This window comes from Ochotona curzoniae, unplaced genomic scaffold (genome assembly GCF_017591425.1).
Source record: "Ochotona curzoniae isolate NIBS_2020 unplaced genomic scaffold, NIBS_Ocur_1.0 contig_291, whole genome shotgun sequence".
Taxonomy (NCBI): Eukaryota; Metazoa; Chordata; class Mammalia; order Lagomorpha; family Ochotonidae; genus Ochotona; species Ochotona curzoniae.
In genome coordinates this window covers 4,014,572-4,031,100 of record NW_024465649.1, presented here as the reverse complement: position 1 = coordinate 4,031,100, position 16,529 = coordinate 4,014,572, and the positions used below count along the sequence as shown (strand labels likewise).

Genomic DNA, 16,529 nt, shown 5'->3' with positions numbered 1-16,529 from the left:
TTGTTTTTCTAGTTTTAATTGCTGATTTGCTGATTTACATACCTGCAGTGGTGCTGTACTGTTGCTGTTTAAAAGAAATCTCATCCAAGAAAAAGGTATATGCTTTTCAGCCCGACCATTTTGAAATGTTTTATTATTGGTTTGTAGGCCCTAATGAAGCTCAGGGAATAGATACGATAATGAGGAACTAGGAAGCTTAAGGAATAGATAGAAGAATGAGGAACAGTGTATTTTCTGTCAGTTAATTTTCCTGTAGGAAGCATGAGTTAAGGTAATCATATGAATGCTTTAGTGATAGTAAGATACACTAAATTTTAGAAGTTACACATTGCTGAAATCCATACTACTGAATTTATTGCTTAATGCATAATTCTGGATTTTTTTTTTTTTAAATCTTGCTTGTATTTATTTGAATGGCAGAGTTATAGAAGGAAAGACACCATTCATCCGCTGGTTCATTCCCCCAAATGACCATAAAGGCGTCGAGACAGGAGCTCCCTTTTGCTCTCCCACGTGGGTGGCAGACCCCAAGAACTTTCTCTGTTTTTCTGTGTTTTCCTCGGCACTTTAGTAGGGAGCTGGATTGCAAGTAGAGCAGCCAGGACTCGAGGCCAGGACTGGGCTGCTGGCTTTGCAAGTAGCAGCTCAACTGCCAGTGCCACAATTGAATTTTTATCTGGCTTATCTGAATTTTAACCTGGTTTGTGAATTGAAAGGCATTTTTGAAGAGTTGTTATATGTTCTGTGGTCTTAGTTATTAAATTAATAGGTTTCTACTTGGTCATTTTAGATGGGCCATATTGTTTGAGTAACCTCTGATGTGTTGTTGTTTTGCTTTGTGAAGGTGCTCCCTGAATCAAATGCTGTTCAGTCATTTCCTTTTCACTGGAGTATCATGAATGACCTATGTGAAAACTTGTTTGATAAAAATAAGTATTTTGAAAAAAAACAAGTATCATGTCAGAAGAATGTTTGCTAGCTACCGAGTTAAATGAAACTACAGTTACCTGCTATTTGAGTTGAAGTAACATGACTTTTTAAAAATATTTTCCTTTACAGATTGCTAATGTGTTATGCATCTTGCTGTATCCAGGCCTTATTCTTATTGACCATGGACATTTTCAGTATCCTTTACTAATCTGGAAATGAAATCAGTTTATATCTTATGACAGTTTAGATATTATGAAATCTAGGCTTGCTTTGTATGTTATCCATTATTGCTAGGATGCTTGCTATTGTAAATTATTTTTATAATGATATGGAAGAATTTCTGAATCAAATTTTTACTTGAAGGACAAAGTACATATTTATCAAAAGGACAATCTCTTTTTCACATGTTTGGCTTGGGCACAAAATGCTGGTGGCTGATGTGCATTTTCTGGAAAGTGGGGAGAAGAGTGCCAAGTGTGGTTATGTTCCCCTTGTTCTCAAAAGGCAAAATGTGTCTCTTGTCTTTGTAAATGTTATTTGAAGAAAAAGGAGAGCGATCTTACAATCTGTGCATTTAAAACAAACTTTCTGTAACATAGTGGTAATTAGGAGCACTGAAATCAAATAATTAAAATCTGTTTAGGTGTGCATTGTTTATATCCAACAAAATTAATCTTAAAGGATGAACTTAATATCTGTGATCATCTGCCTCTTAAAGGAGAAACCAGTATGCAAACATATGATTATTGAATTGAGGATTTTTAAAATTTCTATTCATTTGTATTATAATTAATATGTGTTCCTGTCAAAAGATTTGAAAATAGTTGAATGTACAGTTGTTTTTATCATCTTCTTAAATCTCTCCACTTAACCCAATTTAGTTTTGCCATTGTTGGTGCTGTTTGTAGGACCATGGCTATCAGATGCCCTGGCAATATTGAGAACAATGATTATAAAGAAGTGATAACAGTTATTTACCAGATATTTAAAAAAAATGAATTTACTTATTTGAAAGGCAGAGAAAGAAGTCTTTCATCCTCTGGTTCACTCCCCAGATGGCCACAGTGGCCAGGGCTGGGGTTGGCCAAAGCCATTAGCTCAGTGCTCGATCTTGTGTTTCCCGTGTGGGTGTCAGTCTTCTGCTGCTTTCCCAGGCACATTAGCAGGGCACTGGATTGGAGGTGGAGCATCTGGGATTTGAACTGGTGCTCCAGTATGGGATGCATGTGTGTCATGCTTTGTTTAGCATGGTGCTCCACAGTGCCGTTCCTGATCTTGGGTTGTTTTCAAGAAAGGTGTATCAGTGAACTCGTTCGTAGGTGTGCTGTAGAAGTTTCATTTGGTCCCCGTTTTTACCAGTTGTCTTTTTCATTTTAGCCATTCTGGCAGATTCACAGTGGTGTCACCTCTGTGTTTGAAGTCAACTTTGAAATCTTTTGGGATTATGAAATCACTTTGTGAGGTCACATCAAAAAACTATATCTTTGAGAAGAGAGAGAGAGAAAGAAAGGGAAAGAGGAAGAGTGTAGGCAAGTTCCCGACTGCTTGTCTGTTCTGTCAAATTCTGCATTGGCTGGTCTGGTTGGTGCCGAAGCTGGGACCCAGGACCATAATCTAGCTCTCCATATCACTCGTAGCAGGAACCTGAATGCCTGAGCTGTCACCGCTGCCTGCCAGGACAGCCACAGCCAGTATTTGAACACAAGTATTCTGATGTGGGATGCTGGTGTCTTTAACTGCTGAGCCAAACACCTGCCCTGGGATGTATTTTATTCTTTAAAAGCTTTTTAAAAAATTTATTTGAAAGAGGAGAGGATATGCTGTAATCAGGATCCACTGGTTCACTCCCCAAAGCCAGGAGCCCGAGTTTCTTCTGGGTCTTGCATGTGGGTCCAGGGACCCAGGTACTTGGGTCATCTGTTGCTGCTTTCCCAGGCGCATTAGCAGGAACCTGGACTAGACCTGGAGTAGCTAGGATTCGAATGCCAGGAGTGTGATGCTGGCATTGCAGATGACAGCTCCACTGCTGTGTCACTGCTGGTCCTGTACATCTAAATTTAAGCTGGCTTACGAAAATTACTAAACTAAAAGGCATTTTTGAAAAGTCGTAAGTTCTCTGGTCATAGTTATTAATAGTGTTCTACTTGGCCATTTTATGTAGGTTTAATTATTAAATTACTTGTTAGATTTGTAATTATTTTGCTTTGAGTTTCCCATGTGGTTGCAAGGGCCCTGACACTTGGGCCATCTTCAGTTGCTTTCCAGGCGTCCATATGGGATGCCAGCAATGCAGGCAGAGGCTTATTTTGCTACACCACAACACCAGCCCGTGAACACATTTACAAAAGCCATTATGTACTTTTCTTTGCTCACTCATATGAGGGATATTATCCCTTACTATACAGGCTTCTCTCAAAAATGCAATGGATTAATATTTGTAAACCACTTAAAGCAGTTCTTCGGAGATAATCATTATATAGGTATTTGTTACTGTTATTATTTATCTTTTGAACTCTGAATTTCTTAAGGATTTGTTTCAGCATAAAGGTTCTGTATCATTATTTTGTTCACTGCATAGGTCTATCCATGTTTTTTAGTTTCTATTTTCTAAGTTTTGAATTAATTACTACAAAGATGATGGGATTATAGACCCATGTGGGCCTCTGATGTCCATAAGGATGGATGGATGGGGAGAGAAGGTGGGTGAGATAAATGTTTCAGTTTTCCTTTCTGCATCCACAGTGGGGTGGGGGAGCAAGTATGCTGCTCTCTGCGGTCACAGTATTGTATCAGTGCCCGGGGAGGCAAAGGTATTCGGAGGCCCTGGTGTGGGGAAAAATATTCCAGGGGTGTTACTTGAGTGGTCTTGATTTGAGAATTCGTTGACTTCATTACACCAGAGGTGTGAAATTCTAAGACCTATTGGTTGTTCTTGTCTACCTCAGTGTGCCCACAGACCTGGGTGCCTTATCTAGAGCCTGGCCCCAAGTATCATTCAAACTGTCCTTGCTTGCATCTTTTGATGAGGTATTTGAAGTCTTGAGCTGGCTGTCTTGTCTTTTGTGTTCATCTGGATAGGCTCTCCATTCTTGTATGTGGATCAGCAACTGAGATGGCCCAGTCCTGCAGTGTACTCCACGATTAGACTACTTGTCTGTATGATTTTCCCTGAGATTGGGGACTGCATGTAGTGGTCTAGTAGGGAAGCTCCTAAGAAACCTCACCTGGGATGTCTTCAGACCTTGCTGTCATGTATCTCAGTTGGTGCAGGGTTTTGCTTAATCTGCCTGCTGCACCAGCCAATGCAGGTACCTGGATGTACAGCTGCCTGGTCAGTTCTGCCCCAGCCCTGGCTCTTATGTGAATTGGTGGGTGCTGCAGCCTAGTTCAGCCTAGCCCACCTTTAGCTCATTTTTGTGTGCAATGGTTTTGGGCTAGCTGGGGCAACTCATATGAACCTTTACTTATGCTCTCCCCCAGCCTTGATTCTTGCATGAGCCAGCAGGTGGTGGTCTGGTTATGCCCTGCCCGCTCCCAGCCCTGGCTCTCTTGTGTGTCATTGGCGCTGCAACCTAGCAGTGATGTCCCCAAAGATTCCTTACCAAGCCCATCCCTAGTTCCAGTTCTCATGTGTTCTGCTGTGGCTGTGGTACAGTAGAGTGTGGCCTGCTCCCAGCCCTAGCACTCAGTGGGTGCTGCAGCTTAGAGTGGCCCAACCTACCCCCACTCCCAGCTTTTGCCTGCAGGTGCTGCAGCCTAGCCCACCCTACTCCCAGCTCGATTCTGGCACAGGCAGTGCTGTCTCTGTTTCTGTCTGTCTCTCTCTCCCTGTGATTCTTTCAGATAAGTAGGCAACGGGGTGTTCTCAAAAATCACGTACCAGATCCACTTCTGGCCCCAGTTCTTACATAGGCTGGCAAGTGCTGTGGCCAACCCAGTGTGGCCCACCCACATGCTGGATTTTTACTGGTTTGTGTTATAGCCTAGTGAAGGCAACCCTGACAGACCTGCTCCCAGACACTGCTCTTGTGAGTACCAGCTGTGACCTAGTTGTGTTGGCCTGGCCCCAGCTCTTGAGCATGTGTGTGGGTACTTTGGCTTGACTTAGGGAGGACCTCCCAATTTCTCCTTCTGGTCTACCCTGTCTCAACTTCCTCAATTACCTGCTGGTGTAATGGCTCAGTCCATGGAAGCTACAGAAATCATTTTATGTATGTCAAAGAAGCTCTCAGTGACTCATCCCCTGGCAAATAAACACCCTCTTCCCCCAACACACTTGTGGCGGTGGCAGACGAGTGGTCCCAGGTGGCAAAAGCATTTTCCTCAGATCTTTAAAGAAAAAAGTATTGCAGGAGGTGGCTTTCTTGATAATGTGTCCGGGAAAGCAGAAGAAAATGGCATAAGTGTTGGGGCCCGTGCTACCCATATGGGAGACCCAGATCCCAGGTAGGGCTTCAGGCTCCTGGTGCTGGCCTGGCGCAACGCTGGCTGTTGCTGCCATCTGGGGAGTGAGCCAGTGGATGGAAAATCTGTCTCTGTTTCTCTCTCTCCCTGTGAATCTTTCAGATAAGTAGGTAATTAGAAAAAAAAAAAAAAAGGGAAAAGAAGAATGTGAGCGTCCCCTGCATGGGGTCAGTGGGCGAGGAGTTGGCCTCCACATTTGGCGTCCTTAAATGTTCACAGGTGCAGCGCTGTGTGCTACAGTGCTCCCCTCTGTACTGGCTGCCCTGCGCAGTTGCTTCCATTTGTTGGAGGAACTGTTTCTTTTTTAGTTGCATAGGAGAAGTCAGGGCCAGATCCTCTTTGCACAGGACTAGGGTGAGGTCTGACTTTCCAGTCCAGGCATCTTCCCTCAGTCCCTTTGTTTTCTTTCTGACGTGATACTTGGCTTGCCTGGCTTCTTGCGCACCCAGGTTCTATGGATTGGTCCCTGGTGTCCCTGAGTTGTCCACCCTGTGCTGTGGCTTCTTGCGCACCCAGGTTCTGTGGATTGGGTCCCTGGTGTCCCTGAGTGGTCCACCCCATGCGATGGCTTCTTGCGTACCCAGGTTCTATGGATTGGTCCCTGGTGTCCCTGAGTTGTCCACCCCGTGCTGTGGCTTCTTGCGTACCCAGGTTCTATGGATTGGTCCCTGGTGTCCCTGAGTGGTCCACCCTGTGCTGTGGCTTCTTGCGTACCCAGGTTCTGTGGATTGGTCCCTGGTGTCCCTGAGTTGTCCACCCCGTGCTGTGGCTTCTTGCATCCTGTTTTGTTTCTTCCTACTTCTGTCTTCTGGAACTGTGTTAAAGTCATTAGCATGATCCAGCATTATGTTCTCATTATGGCTGTGCAATTTAAGACTTTTTCAGTTCCTTATCATTTTAAAGGGTTCTCAGGAAGGAGAGGATGTAAATGTGAGTGCCTAGCCTACCTGTTTGAAAAGAAAATTGAATTTTGGGCCTGGTGTGGTAGCCTGTTAATTAAAGACCTTGCCTTGAATGCACTGGAATCCCATATGGGCACTGGTTCATATCCCGGCTGCTCCACTTCCCATCCAGTCCCCAGCTTGTGGCCCGGAAAAGAAGCGGAGGACGGCCCAAAGTCTTGAGACCCTGCACCCATGTGGGAGACCCAGAACAAGCTCCTGATTCCTGGTTTTGGATCGGCTCAGTTCCAGCCTTTGCAGCCACTTGGGGATTGAGCCAGTGGACGAAAGATCTTTCTCTCTGTCTCTCCTTCTCTCTGTAAATCTGGCTTTCCAATAAAAATAAAAAAAATTTTTACAGTGTTAATTACTATTTAAACATCTTTAGTACTGGTACAAGGAATATAATAATTTTAGAGGAAGGATGAGATCATTAGCTTTTTTTTTAAGATTTATTTTATTTTTATTGGAAAGGCGGATATACAGAGAGGAGAGACAGAGAGGAAGATCTTCCGTCCCACGATTCACTCCCCAAGTGAGCGCAACAGCCGATGCTATGCCGATCTGAAGCCAGGAGCCTCTTCCGGGTCTCCCACGTGGGTGCAGGGTCCCAAAGCTTTGCGTTGTTCTGGACTGCTTTCCTGGGCCATAGGCAGGGAGCTGGATGGGAAGACGGGGCCGCTGGGATTAGAACCGGCGCCTATATGGGATCCCGGGCATGCAAGGCGAGGACCTTAACCACTTGCGCAACCGCGCTGGGCCCGAGATCATTAACTTTTAAAACATTTTTATTATTTATTTAAAATTTATAGAGAGCTCCTATTTACTAGCTTACTTCTCATATGGCCACAAGAGCGAGTGCTGACTGACGCCAAAGCTAGGAGCTTGGAACTAATTTAGTTATCTTCTGTATGGGTGCAGCGATCCAAGCTGTTGGGTCATTACCATTGCCTCCAAGTCTGCTGATTAGCAGGAACCCGGAGTGAGAAGCCAGATATTGAGACATGGGATACTGGCATTTTAAGCAGCATCCTGACTGCTGTGCCAAATGCCTGCCTGCAGTTTTAATTTGTTTAAATTATATTTTAAGATTTGAAATGCAGAGTTACAGAGAGAGGAAGAGAAACAGATTTTCCTTCCGTTGGTTTACTTCCCAAATGGCCACAACAGCTGGAGCTGGCTTGGTCTGAAGCAAGGAGCCAGGAGCCTCTTCTGAGTCTTCTGTGTGGGTGCAAGGGCCCAAGCACTCAGGCCATCTTTTGCTGTTTTCCTAGGCCATTAGCAGGGAGCTGGATTAGAATTGGAGCAGTTACGACATATGCTCATATGGGACCCAGTGCTCATAAGGGGCACTAGCTTCCCAAAAGGAGGATTAGCTTACTATGCTACCGCAATGGCCCCATATTGCTCTTTTAAGCCGAAACAGATCACTTGCTGCTCAGCAGATTTAATATATTTGAAACTATTACATAGAGCCTCACATTTGCTAATTATTTTAATATTTCTTCTTAAACATCTTAAGGAATATGCTCTGTAGCATGTAGGGTTTGTTTTAATTTTTGCAGTAATTTCCTTGACACGGGCACATGTATAATTCTGTGAGTCTTGGCTTTGCTTTGTGGGGTGTTCTCGGAGTGTGTCATGACTGGGACCTGTTAGGGTCACTGGCATTTTGCTTAGCTTTAAATTATAAGCAGATGGAGCTTTACCATTCCTTGCCATTTTTTTGCTTTCTACTTGGCAAGTGTTTTAAAAAAGGCCTCAAAGGAAAAGGGTGAGTAACCTTTTTCTTTGTTTGGAAGTGGCAGTGAGTGAGTGAGTGTGAGCAAGCCCCTCTCAGTCGGTTCACTCTCCAGATGCCCAGCAGCATGAGAGCTGGGCTGGGGCAGAGCCCGGAGCGGGGAACTCAGCCCAGGTTACCCTCATGGGGGCAGGAACCAGATTACTGGAGCCGTCACTGCCACCTCTCAGGGCCTGCTTGGTGGGAACCTGGAGCCACAGCACGCGCAATCGGGAATGGAACCCGGGCACCTGATGTGGGAGACAGGGATCTTGGCTGCCAGGCCGGTTGTCCACTGCCTTCATTATTAGTAGTAGTACTTTTTAAATTCCAGAATTCAAAGATTTACTGAAGAGAATGTGTGTGTCATACTTGCCTAGAAAGAGGCCGTCTCTCACTTTATCTATTAGTATTGTCCTATAAATGAGTTGGTTATGGCTAAGTGGGAACAGAGAGATTAATCACATTCCATACTCCTGTATTTTAAATCTTCCCAACTAAAGAAATATTTTGATCAGTGTTCATTTATTGGAAGTAATGTGAATTTGCATATTAGAGCATTGCTGCAGGATTTTTATCACTTTAGAGCTTATTATGCTAGACACTTTTAGAACCATGTCCCCATTTGATGTTTCTCATCATGGCTGCATGCCCTTATTCCCCCAGAAATGGCATCTAGGTTACATGTTAACTAGGAGAATGAGAGCAGCCTTTTGGGTGGAGAAGCACACCTCTTAATTGTGCAGTTTTCAACTCTGATTTGAGCAGGCTCTGCTCTTGAGCCTGTGTTGGTGGCTTTTGTTGTATCCCAGGAGCTTTCGGTGGATTTCTCGGGCTCAGTGACTGTGCCCTGTCTAACTCTCGTGCCTGTGTTGTAGGTTTGTGCTGCTTGTTAAGCTGGCATGTACAGTCGCCGCTGCCTTCATCTTCTGTTGGCTGCCATTCTTCACAGACAAGGAGCAGACCCTGCAGGTTCTCAGGAGACTCTTCCCAGTGGATCGGGGTCTGTTTGAGGTGAGTTCTGAAAATTTCCTCTCATTTCTTGTGACTTCCCCTCTGCTGTGACCTTTGGGGATCTTCTGGCTACAACCCAGAAGGATTAGGAATGTCAGCTGTTTCCCCTGCAGTCTTGCCAGCTATCTTATCCAGTGTGTGAGCCAGCTGGCACTAACTAGTACATTACATGAATCGGTAATATTTATGCCATCATCAGATCCATAATTCAGTTACCCATTTTGCTAATGAAATAAATAGTGTCCAATGTGAAACAAAGCATGAAAAGATGTAGCTAGCAAGCTAACAGCTCTGTAATTTTTGGCTTAGGAAATTATTTGTTAAACTAATAATCATGTTTGCTTCAGAAAGATCTTATAATTCCTTATGAGAGATAAAACCTTCACTCACAGTAATTTTTAATGAGAATCTCTCATTTCATTTAATGGTAATTTAATCACTCTTGTTAAACTTTTATTGCAAGAATAATTTGACCACTTAAATTTAGTCATGAAATTAAACCAGTTTTTTTCTGCAAAAGGCCTTTAATAAAGTTAAAGACAATATATTTACAGTAATTTAGTTTTGAATAGCATTTCTTTCTTAAAAGAAAATCTATTTTTCAAATTTTTTGAGTGTATTAATTTCCATAATTGTTCAGTGGGTTTATAGGTTTATAGAACTGCAAGTTGAAAGAAATTAAGGGAGGAATCTATCGTGAAGGAACAGGCGAGTGTGAGTGTGGACTGGTGGGGGTGATATGTACAATATCAATCACTGTTATCTTCACCACCACCTACCAGGTACCACACATGTCCCTGTAATTGTATTTGATCCTTATAGTAGCTTTGAAGTAGCTGTTATTCCCACTTTACAGATAAGAAAACTGGGATTCACGTGACGAGGACATGGCAGAGCTGTGATTTGGAAACTGCTCAGAGCTGCTGCTTTATGTGACACTTAACCTTTAAACACCAGTATAAAGAAAAGTATAATTTTCCACATAAAGTGCCTGATTATTTGTGTTATGTTCCATTTCACAAGTCTCATTTATCATAGTAATTATACACATGAACAGCACACATATGGTGTTCCTGGGGTCTTCCATTCACTGTCACCCTTCAAGGCAGAGAGCGTTTTCTTGTCTGCGATGGAGAAAGGCAGGATGAGCCCATTGGCGGGAGGTGACTCTCAGTGCTGAACCCCACAGCCTTGTGTGGGCGCCATTGGCAGAGGTGACTCTCAGTGCTGGGCCCCACAGCCTTGTGTGGGCGTCCCCCTGGCGGGAGGTGACTCTCAGTGCTGGGCCCCACAGCCTTGTGTGGGCGCCATTGGCAGAGGTGACTCTCTTGGTGCTGGGCCCCCATGGCTGTGCGTCAGGCAGCCATGCAGAGGATGGGGTGATGAGCATGAGAGCTGTGGTTACAAACCCAGTGTGGACAGTGATTCATGGAGTAACCACTAATGTCTTTAAACTTCATTTCTTTGTAAACTAGCTCTCACCATTGCTGGTAGGTTACTTTAAGTAAATTCAGGTGTGTGAAAAGACAGGTCAACTATATTATGTGTGTTACAAATTAGGAAAAACAAAGTTTTTTCAGAAAATTTCCCAAGTTGAGTAACTTCGGTGTTTAGGAGTTAGTGTACTGCTCTTTGAAAAACAGGATAGTATTTTCTTGGGAGTGACTCTCGATTTAGATCAATTCCCATCACGGAAGAAAGTTGAGAATGCGCATGTGTACAGGCTCATGGCATTGAGGCCCATCTACTCTGTTATAACTGAATACAAGCCCACGTGTCTCGGAGCTTTACCTACTCACTCTGCTCTATAGGTCTAGTACTTCTTGGCACTGCCATGTAAAAACAACACATCTCTTTTTAGGATAAAGTAGCCAATGTTTGGTGCAGCCTCAGTGTTTTTCTGAAGATTAAGGATATTTTACCACGTGACATCCAGATACTAATCAGGTAAGAGGCCCAGGTTTTCTATAGTGTTTATGTAAGCTTCTCCAAAGTACTAGGATAGTATCTGTTAGGGAGTGAGGTGTTCTTCAGTGGTGACTTTTCCACGTCACTTCGAACTGATTCCTCTGTTCGGAACTTTGTTTGAATTGTTTATAGGAACGTCTTTCCTGAATTGTGACTGAGATTGATTTAAGTGTTTGCAAGCCTGAGTGACAGAGCAGAGAGGGAGAGAGAGAGAAAGCGAGCGATCTCCCTCCCACTGGTTCACCCTCCAGATGGTCACCATTGCCAGGGCTGGACCCCAGCCCCAAGCCAGGAGCCAGAAACTCCATCAGGTTTCCCACAGGGGTGGCAGGACCAGCCACAAGTACTGGGACCATTTGCTGCTGTTTTCCCAGGCACATCAGCAGGGAGCTGGGCAGGAAGATGAGCAGCTGGGACCTGAACCCAAATGGGATCCTGGTGTCACAGCTTTTGCCTCTACCTTCTGTACCACTGGCCTTACCTAATTTTCTTCTTGGAGAATACACCTGACAGAGAGTACCAGGTTTAAAATTACCTTGAAGATTCCTGGCTGGCCGCGATGTATTAGGGTCAAGCCAAGGAGAACTAGTAGGGGATCAGCTGTGTGTATAGAAGCTGGCTCTGCCATTGTGGAGCTAGCTAAATCAGAAGTGCAGGAGGCAGGCAGGACTCCCTGGAGGAAAACCAGTGTCCTTTGGGCCCAGCTGCTCTCAGGGAAGGCCTGAGCCACCTTGTGCAGGGCTCCACGCTGTCCCCGCAGGACCCTGCACCTGAGCTTATGTACTGCCAGCTGGGCATGGACTTGTAGTCTCTTCCCTAGATCAGTGTTTGAGTGACTAGGAGATGGGCACCACCTCCTTCCACCCTCCAGTCTTGGGGCCCACCCTAACAGGAGACCTCCCAGGAAGTTCTGCAGCCGGTAGTTCAGCCTCACCAAGTTGGCAGGTCACAAAACCATCAGAGTGGGATAACTGGCCTCCAGCTATATGTCTGTTTCTTTTCTGTGCATATTAAATATTAAAATAATGTAAGAAATACTTAGTGTTATGTTTTATTGTATATCATTTAATCACATATAAAAGCATACACGCACACATACATACATACATATAGGGGCCGGCTCAGTGGCACTGTAGGTTAATCCTCAACCCTGTGGCATTGCCATCCCATGTGAGCTCTGGTTCATGTCCCTGCTGCTCCACTTCTGATCCAGCTCTCTGCTAATAGCCTGGGAGGGCAGTGGATTATGGCATAAGACCTGAGAGCTAGGCACCCATGTGGGAGGTGGGGAAGAAGCTGCTATCCCAGCTCTGGACCAGCTCAGCTCCAGTCGTCGTGGTCATTTGGGGAGGGAACCAGTGGATAGAAGACCTAGTTCTCTCTGTAAAATCTGCCTTTCAAATAAAAATAATTGTATCTTTAAAAAAAGCATATCTCTATCTGTAAATATCCATGTGTAGATTTAGATATTATTTGACCTTAAATTAAAAAAAAATTAGTTTGTGGTTGATAAATAATGTGAGCCTTATTTTTTTAAATTATTTTATTTAGCTGAATTTTATAACTACGGAAATTATTTTGTTTTTATTACTTTTTTAGCTTTTGTTTTACATTTCTGAGTCTGCTTCCTGCATGTATAAAATTAATGCTTCAGCCCTCTCTCAGAGGATTCAAATTTACCCTGGTAAGTTTCCCGGTATTTAGATATACTTAATTGCTGTAACTGATCACTTGAAAATGCAGATAATTATGTTCTTACTTTGAATAGGACTTAGTGGAACTGGAAATAAAACATTCTTTGTCATTTATTGTCTGAGATGCTGTGCTGTGTTGAACAATCAGAATTTGTTTGATTCAATAGCTATTTAATTTCTGGATTTTGTTAGTGATGAGGGAAGACAAAACAGTGACAATAAACATGTTTACATAATTGTTATTAGGCAGAATGACGGTTAAAATATGTCAGGCACGGATGAAGTTCTGTGATGGTGTGGGAAAGGGAGATGATAGCTTGAGGGAAGGTTTCACAAAGGCACTTGGAGAAAGTGGGCCTGAACTTTCTCCAAGTGAAAGTTGGGCAGGATTTGGAAAAGGAGGCTCTATAACAGGTAAGACATTCAAGAAAGCAGAAAGATGCTCAAGAGCCAGGAAGTAACGGGAACGTTCTGGAACTGCTCATGAAATTGGGGTGTGTGAGTGTATGTGACATGTGCTCAAGGCAGGAGACAATCTGTTATGAATAAGGGTGAAAGCAGAGAACATTCTAAAAATTTGGTTTAAAAGATTCAGTGTTTAATTTGTGTGCAAGAGGAGATAACCATGGCTTCTAAGAAGGGGTAGCTGTGTGTTTAGGAAGATGGCTTGGCGCAGTTTGAAGATGAACTGGATATATTTTCTATATTTTATTCACATTTCCATGATTCTCTTCCTATTATATGTGCCTTGGCTTGTAAAATCATAAAAATAGCTTCATTTTAAAAAAAAATGTTGGGAGCGAGAGAGCAATCTTACCTGCTGGCTCCATCCCCAGGGCCTGCGCTGGCTGCGCTTGGGCCAGGCTGAATGTGGGGTTTCCCTCGTCAGTGGCAGGACGCCCCCACTGGAGCCATCTCAGTTGCCTCCTAGCGTCTTCATGAACTAGAAGCTGGAGCGAAGAGCTGGAGCCAAGTATCAAACCCAGATCCTCTGATAGACCAAGTGCCTGCTCCCCAAAACACTTTTTAAAGTATTAAAGACTTTTAGTTTGTGTGAAAACAGTAAATCCCAATGCTGTTATAAGAAAGGATAACATTTGAGAACTTGGGGTTAAATTCTGCCACTCAGATGGCATTCTGAAAACAAGCCTGAGCAGAGACGGCAGCGGTGAGGGATCTAACGGTGCACCTCAGGACCACAACACAGGAGAGCCGTGGTCAGCTGTCCCCTTCTGTTCCCTCCTGCTGTGGGCTATGCGATGGTGGTCTGTGAGTGAGCTCTGACACCCCAAGTCATCAGTGGTTGGTGCTCTATGGCACATCTAGAACACAATGGCTCTCATAACTGGCCAGATCTCACTTGAAGTATTTTCAAACTTACGAAAGAGTGTATATTTCTCTAGAAAACAGAATGCTAAATATGGGTGTCTTTAAAATACAATGAAATCAGATTTAGTTTAACTATAGCAGCCTTAAGGATAGTTGCTTTTAGGACTAAAAATCACAAAAATACTTTCTTCTTGTTAATTTTGTGATTTTATTCTGTTTGCATTGGTTTCCTACAAGCCCTGATGCTTTTTTTAAAAGTAAAATTTAGAATTTTTATTTTATTTTAAAATTTTATTTAAATATTTTTATGTCTTGTTTTGAATCTTCCTCATATACATCTGAACGCTGTGAAAACGTTTGCCATTAGTTATTTTTACAGCTTTGTCTGGGGCCAGGCCTTTGGTGCTGAAACCTTGGGGTGTCTGTGTCCCATGCACAGTGTCCAGGGTCAGCTCCCAGCCGATCCTGACTCCAGCTTCCTGTGCCTCTGCTCCCTGAGAGGCAGTGGACGGCTCAAGCACATGGGTCTCTGAAAGCCATGCAGGAGACCTAGCGTGAGTTCCCAGCCCCTGGGTTCAGCTTAGCTCAGCCTGGCCATTGGAGGCATTCAGGGTATAAACCAGCAGATGGGAGAGCACTGTCGTTCATTCTCTGGCTTTCAAATAAATGCAAGTTAAAATTTTTTTCAAGTTTGAATTGTGTTTTGATAGGCATCTGGGATTGAGGTCATCTGTATTGTATTAACCTATCCATAGGAGCAAAATGCTATCTGATTTACACAGCTAGTGATAGCCAGTGACCACCCTCTAACATGATGGTCCTCTTTAGGGGCTGGTATGTGCGGAGCTAACAGCCTAGCTGCCTTGATTTGGGGCCTTTCATGATAGTGGCAGGAAATGACAAATCTGTTCACAGGAAACTGGGACTACTGAGTGCTCTGAGAAGAAAATAGTGTTAGCTGGTAAGGTGGGACTGAAGGGAGCCATTTTATAGAAGGCACTTTTTTTTTTAAAGATTTATTTTTATTGGAAAGGCAGATTTACAGCAAGAAAGACATTTTCCATCTGCTGATTAATTCCCTAGATGGCCACAGTGGTCAGAGCTGAGCTGATTCGAAGCCAGGAGCCAAGAGCTTTTGCTGGGTCTCCCACACAGATGCAGGGTTCCAAGGCTTTGAGCCATCCTCCTACTTTCCCAGGCTATAAGCAGGGGGCTGGATGGGAAGTGGAATAAGGAAATGAACTGGTGCTTGTATGGCTTGCCAACACTGCAGGTAAGAGATTTTGATGCTACACTGCTGTACCAGCCCCTAGAGATCACATTTGACCTAAGAAGTGAATGACTAGCCAGAAGGGGCCAGCCACAAGATCCAGGCCTTGGCCTGAGGAAATCCAGTTTTTCCTTAAGATAGGAAAATATTTGGCATGTCTGAGGCATCAAAGAGCAGGTGGGAAGTGGCTGGTCAGGAGTGAGTTCAGTGATGAATGGATTAGAAGCAGGAGGAGTCAGATCTTGTAGAAGTGTTGATTCTGTTCTAAATGTAATAGGAAGCTATTAGAGAATTTAATTTTTTTAAGATTTATTTATTTCAAGGTAGAGTGACACATAGAGAAACATGTTTCTGTCTGTTGCTACACTCCTCAATGGCCAGGGCTGGACCAGCATGAAGCTAAGAGCTCAGAGCTCCCATCGAGTCACTAACCTACATAGCAGGCACCCATTGCATTTTCCACACTCATTATCAGGAAGCTGGATTGGGAGTAGAACAGTTAGAACTCAAACCCATGTTGATATGGGACTGCAGCATTGCAGGCTGCAGCTTAACTGGCTGTGCCACAAAGCCGGCCTCTGCTAGAGAGTTTTTAACAGAGAAACGGAATGGCCTGACATGGTAGTTGGAGAAAATTATAAGGGGGCAGGAGTGGTGGCACTTAGGTTATGACGAGTCTCAGATAAGAGGTTTAGATCACTCCTCTGCCACCGTCAGGGGACTGTAGAGAAGTGTGCGTGCCGTATTTTGGAGGAACTTTAGGTGGGATTTGCTAGTGGGTTAGATGTGTAACGTACAAAATACTGATTCAGTTTTGCTTGAGAACTGGGTGGATGTCTGTAGATGGATGTCTGTTGTAGAGAATACAATGAATGAACATGGATCTCAGTGCTTTTTACATTTAAAACACCAAATGGCAAGTGATTAATTTAGAAGACATTTCCTATATTTTATTGAAATACACATTTTAAAACCATTGAAATAAATTGGCTTTGCCCATTTTGGATATTGGGCTTTTTCATTTGAATTGCCAGACATTCCAAGGGGGATGAAAGTGTGAATGATGTGTCTGAGAGCTACTGGATTTTGTTTATTAACACCGGATTCTCAGTGAAGTTATTGTAGCTTTGTAATCATTT

General features: G+C 43.7%; 1 protein-coding gene across 2 annotated transcripts in view; it reads left to right on the top strand.

Annotated features, from left to right (window-relative positions):
• Positions 1-16,529, top strand: part of ALG6 (ALG6 alpha-1,3-glucosyltransferase) — a 48,724-nt gene that overhangs the window by 27,896 nt on the left and 4,299 nt on the right. For both annotated transcript variants that reach the window (XM_040978430.1, XM_040978429.1), the window contains 6 exons: positions 13-95; positions 1,060-1,124; positions 7,924-8,109; positions 8,994-9,129; positions 10,991-11,076; positions 12,697-12,781. In XM_040978430.1, the coding sequence (XP_040834364.1) occupies positions 13-95; positions 1,060-1,124; positions 7,924-8,109; positions 8,994-9,129; positions 10,991-11,076; positions 12,697-12,781 (641 nt within the window). The remainder of the gene's footprint in view (positions 1-12; positions 96-1,059; positions 1,125-7,923; positions 8,110-8,993; positions 9,130-10,990; positions 11,077-12,696; positions 12,782-16,529) is intronic.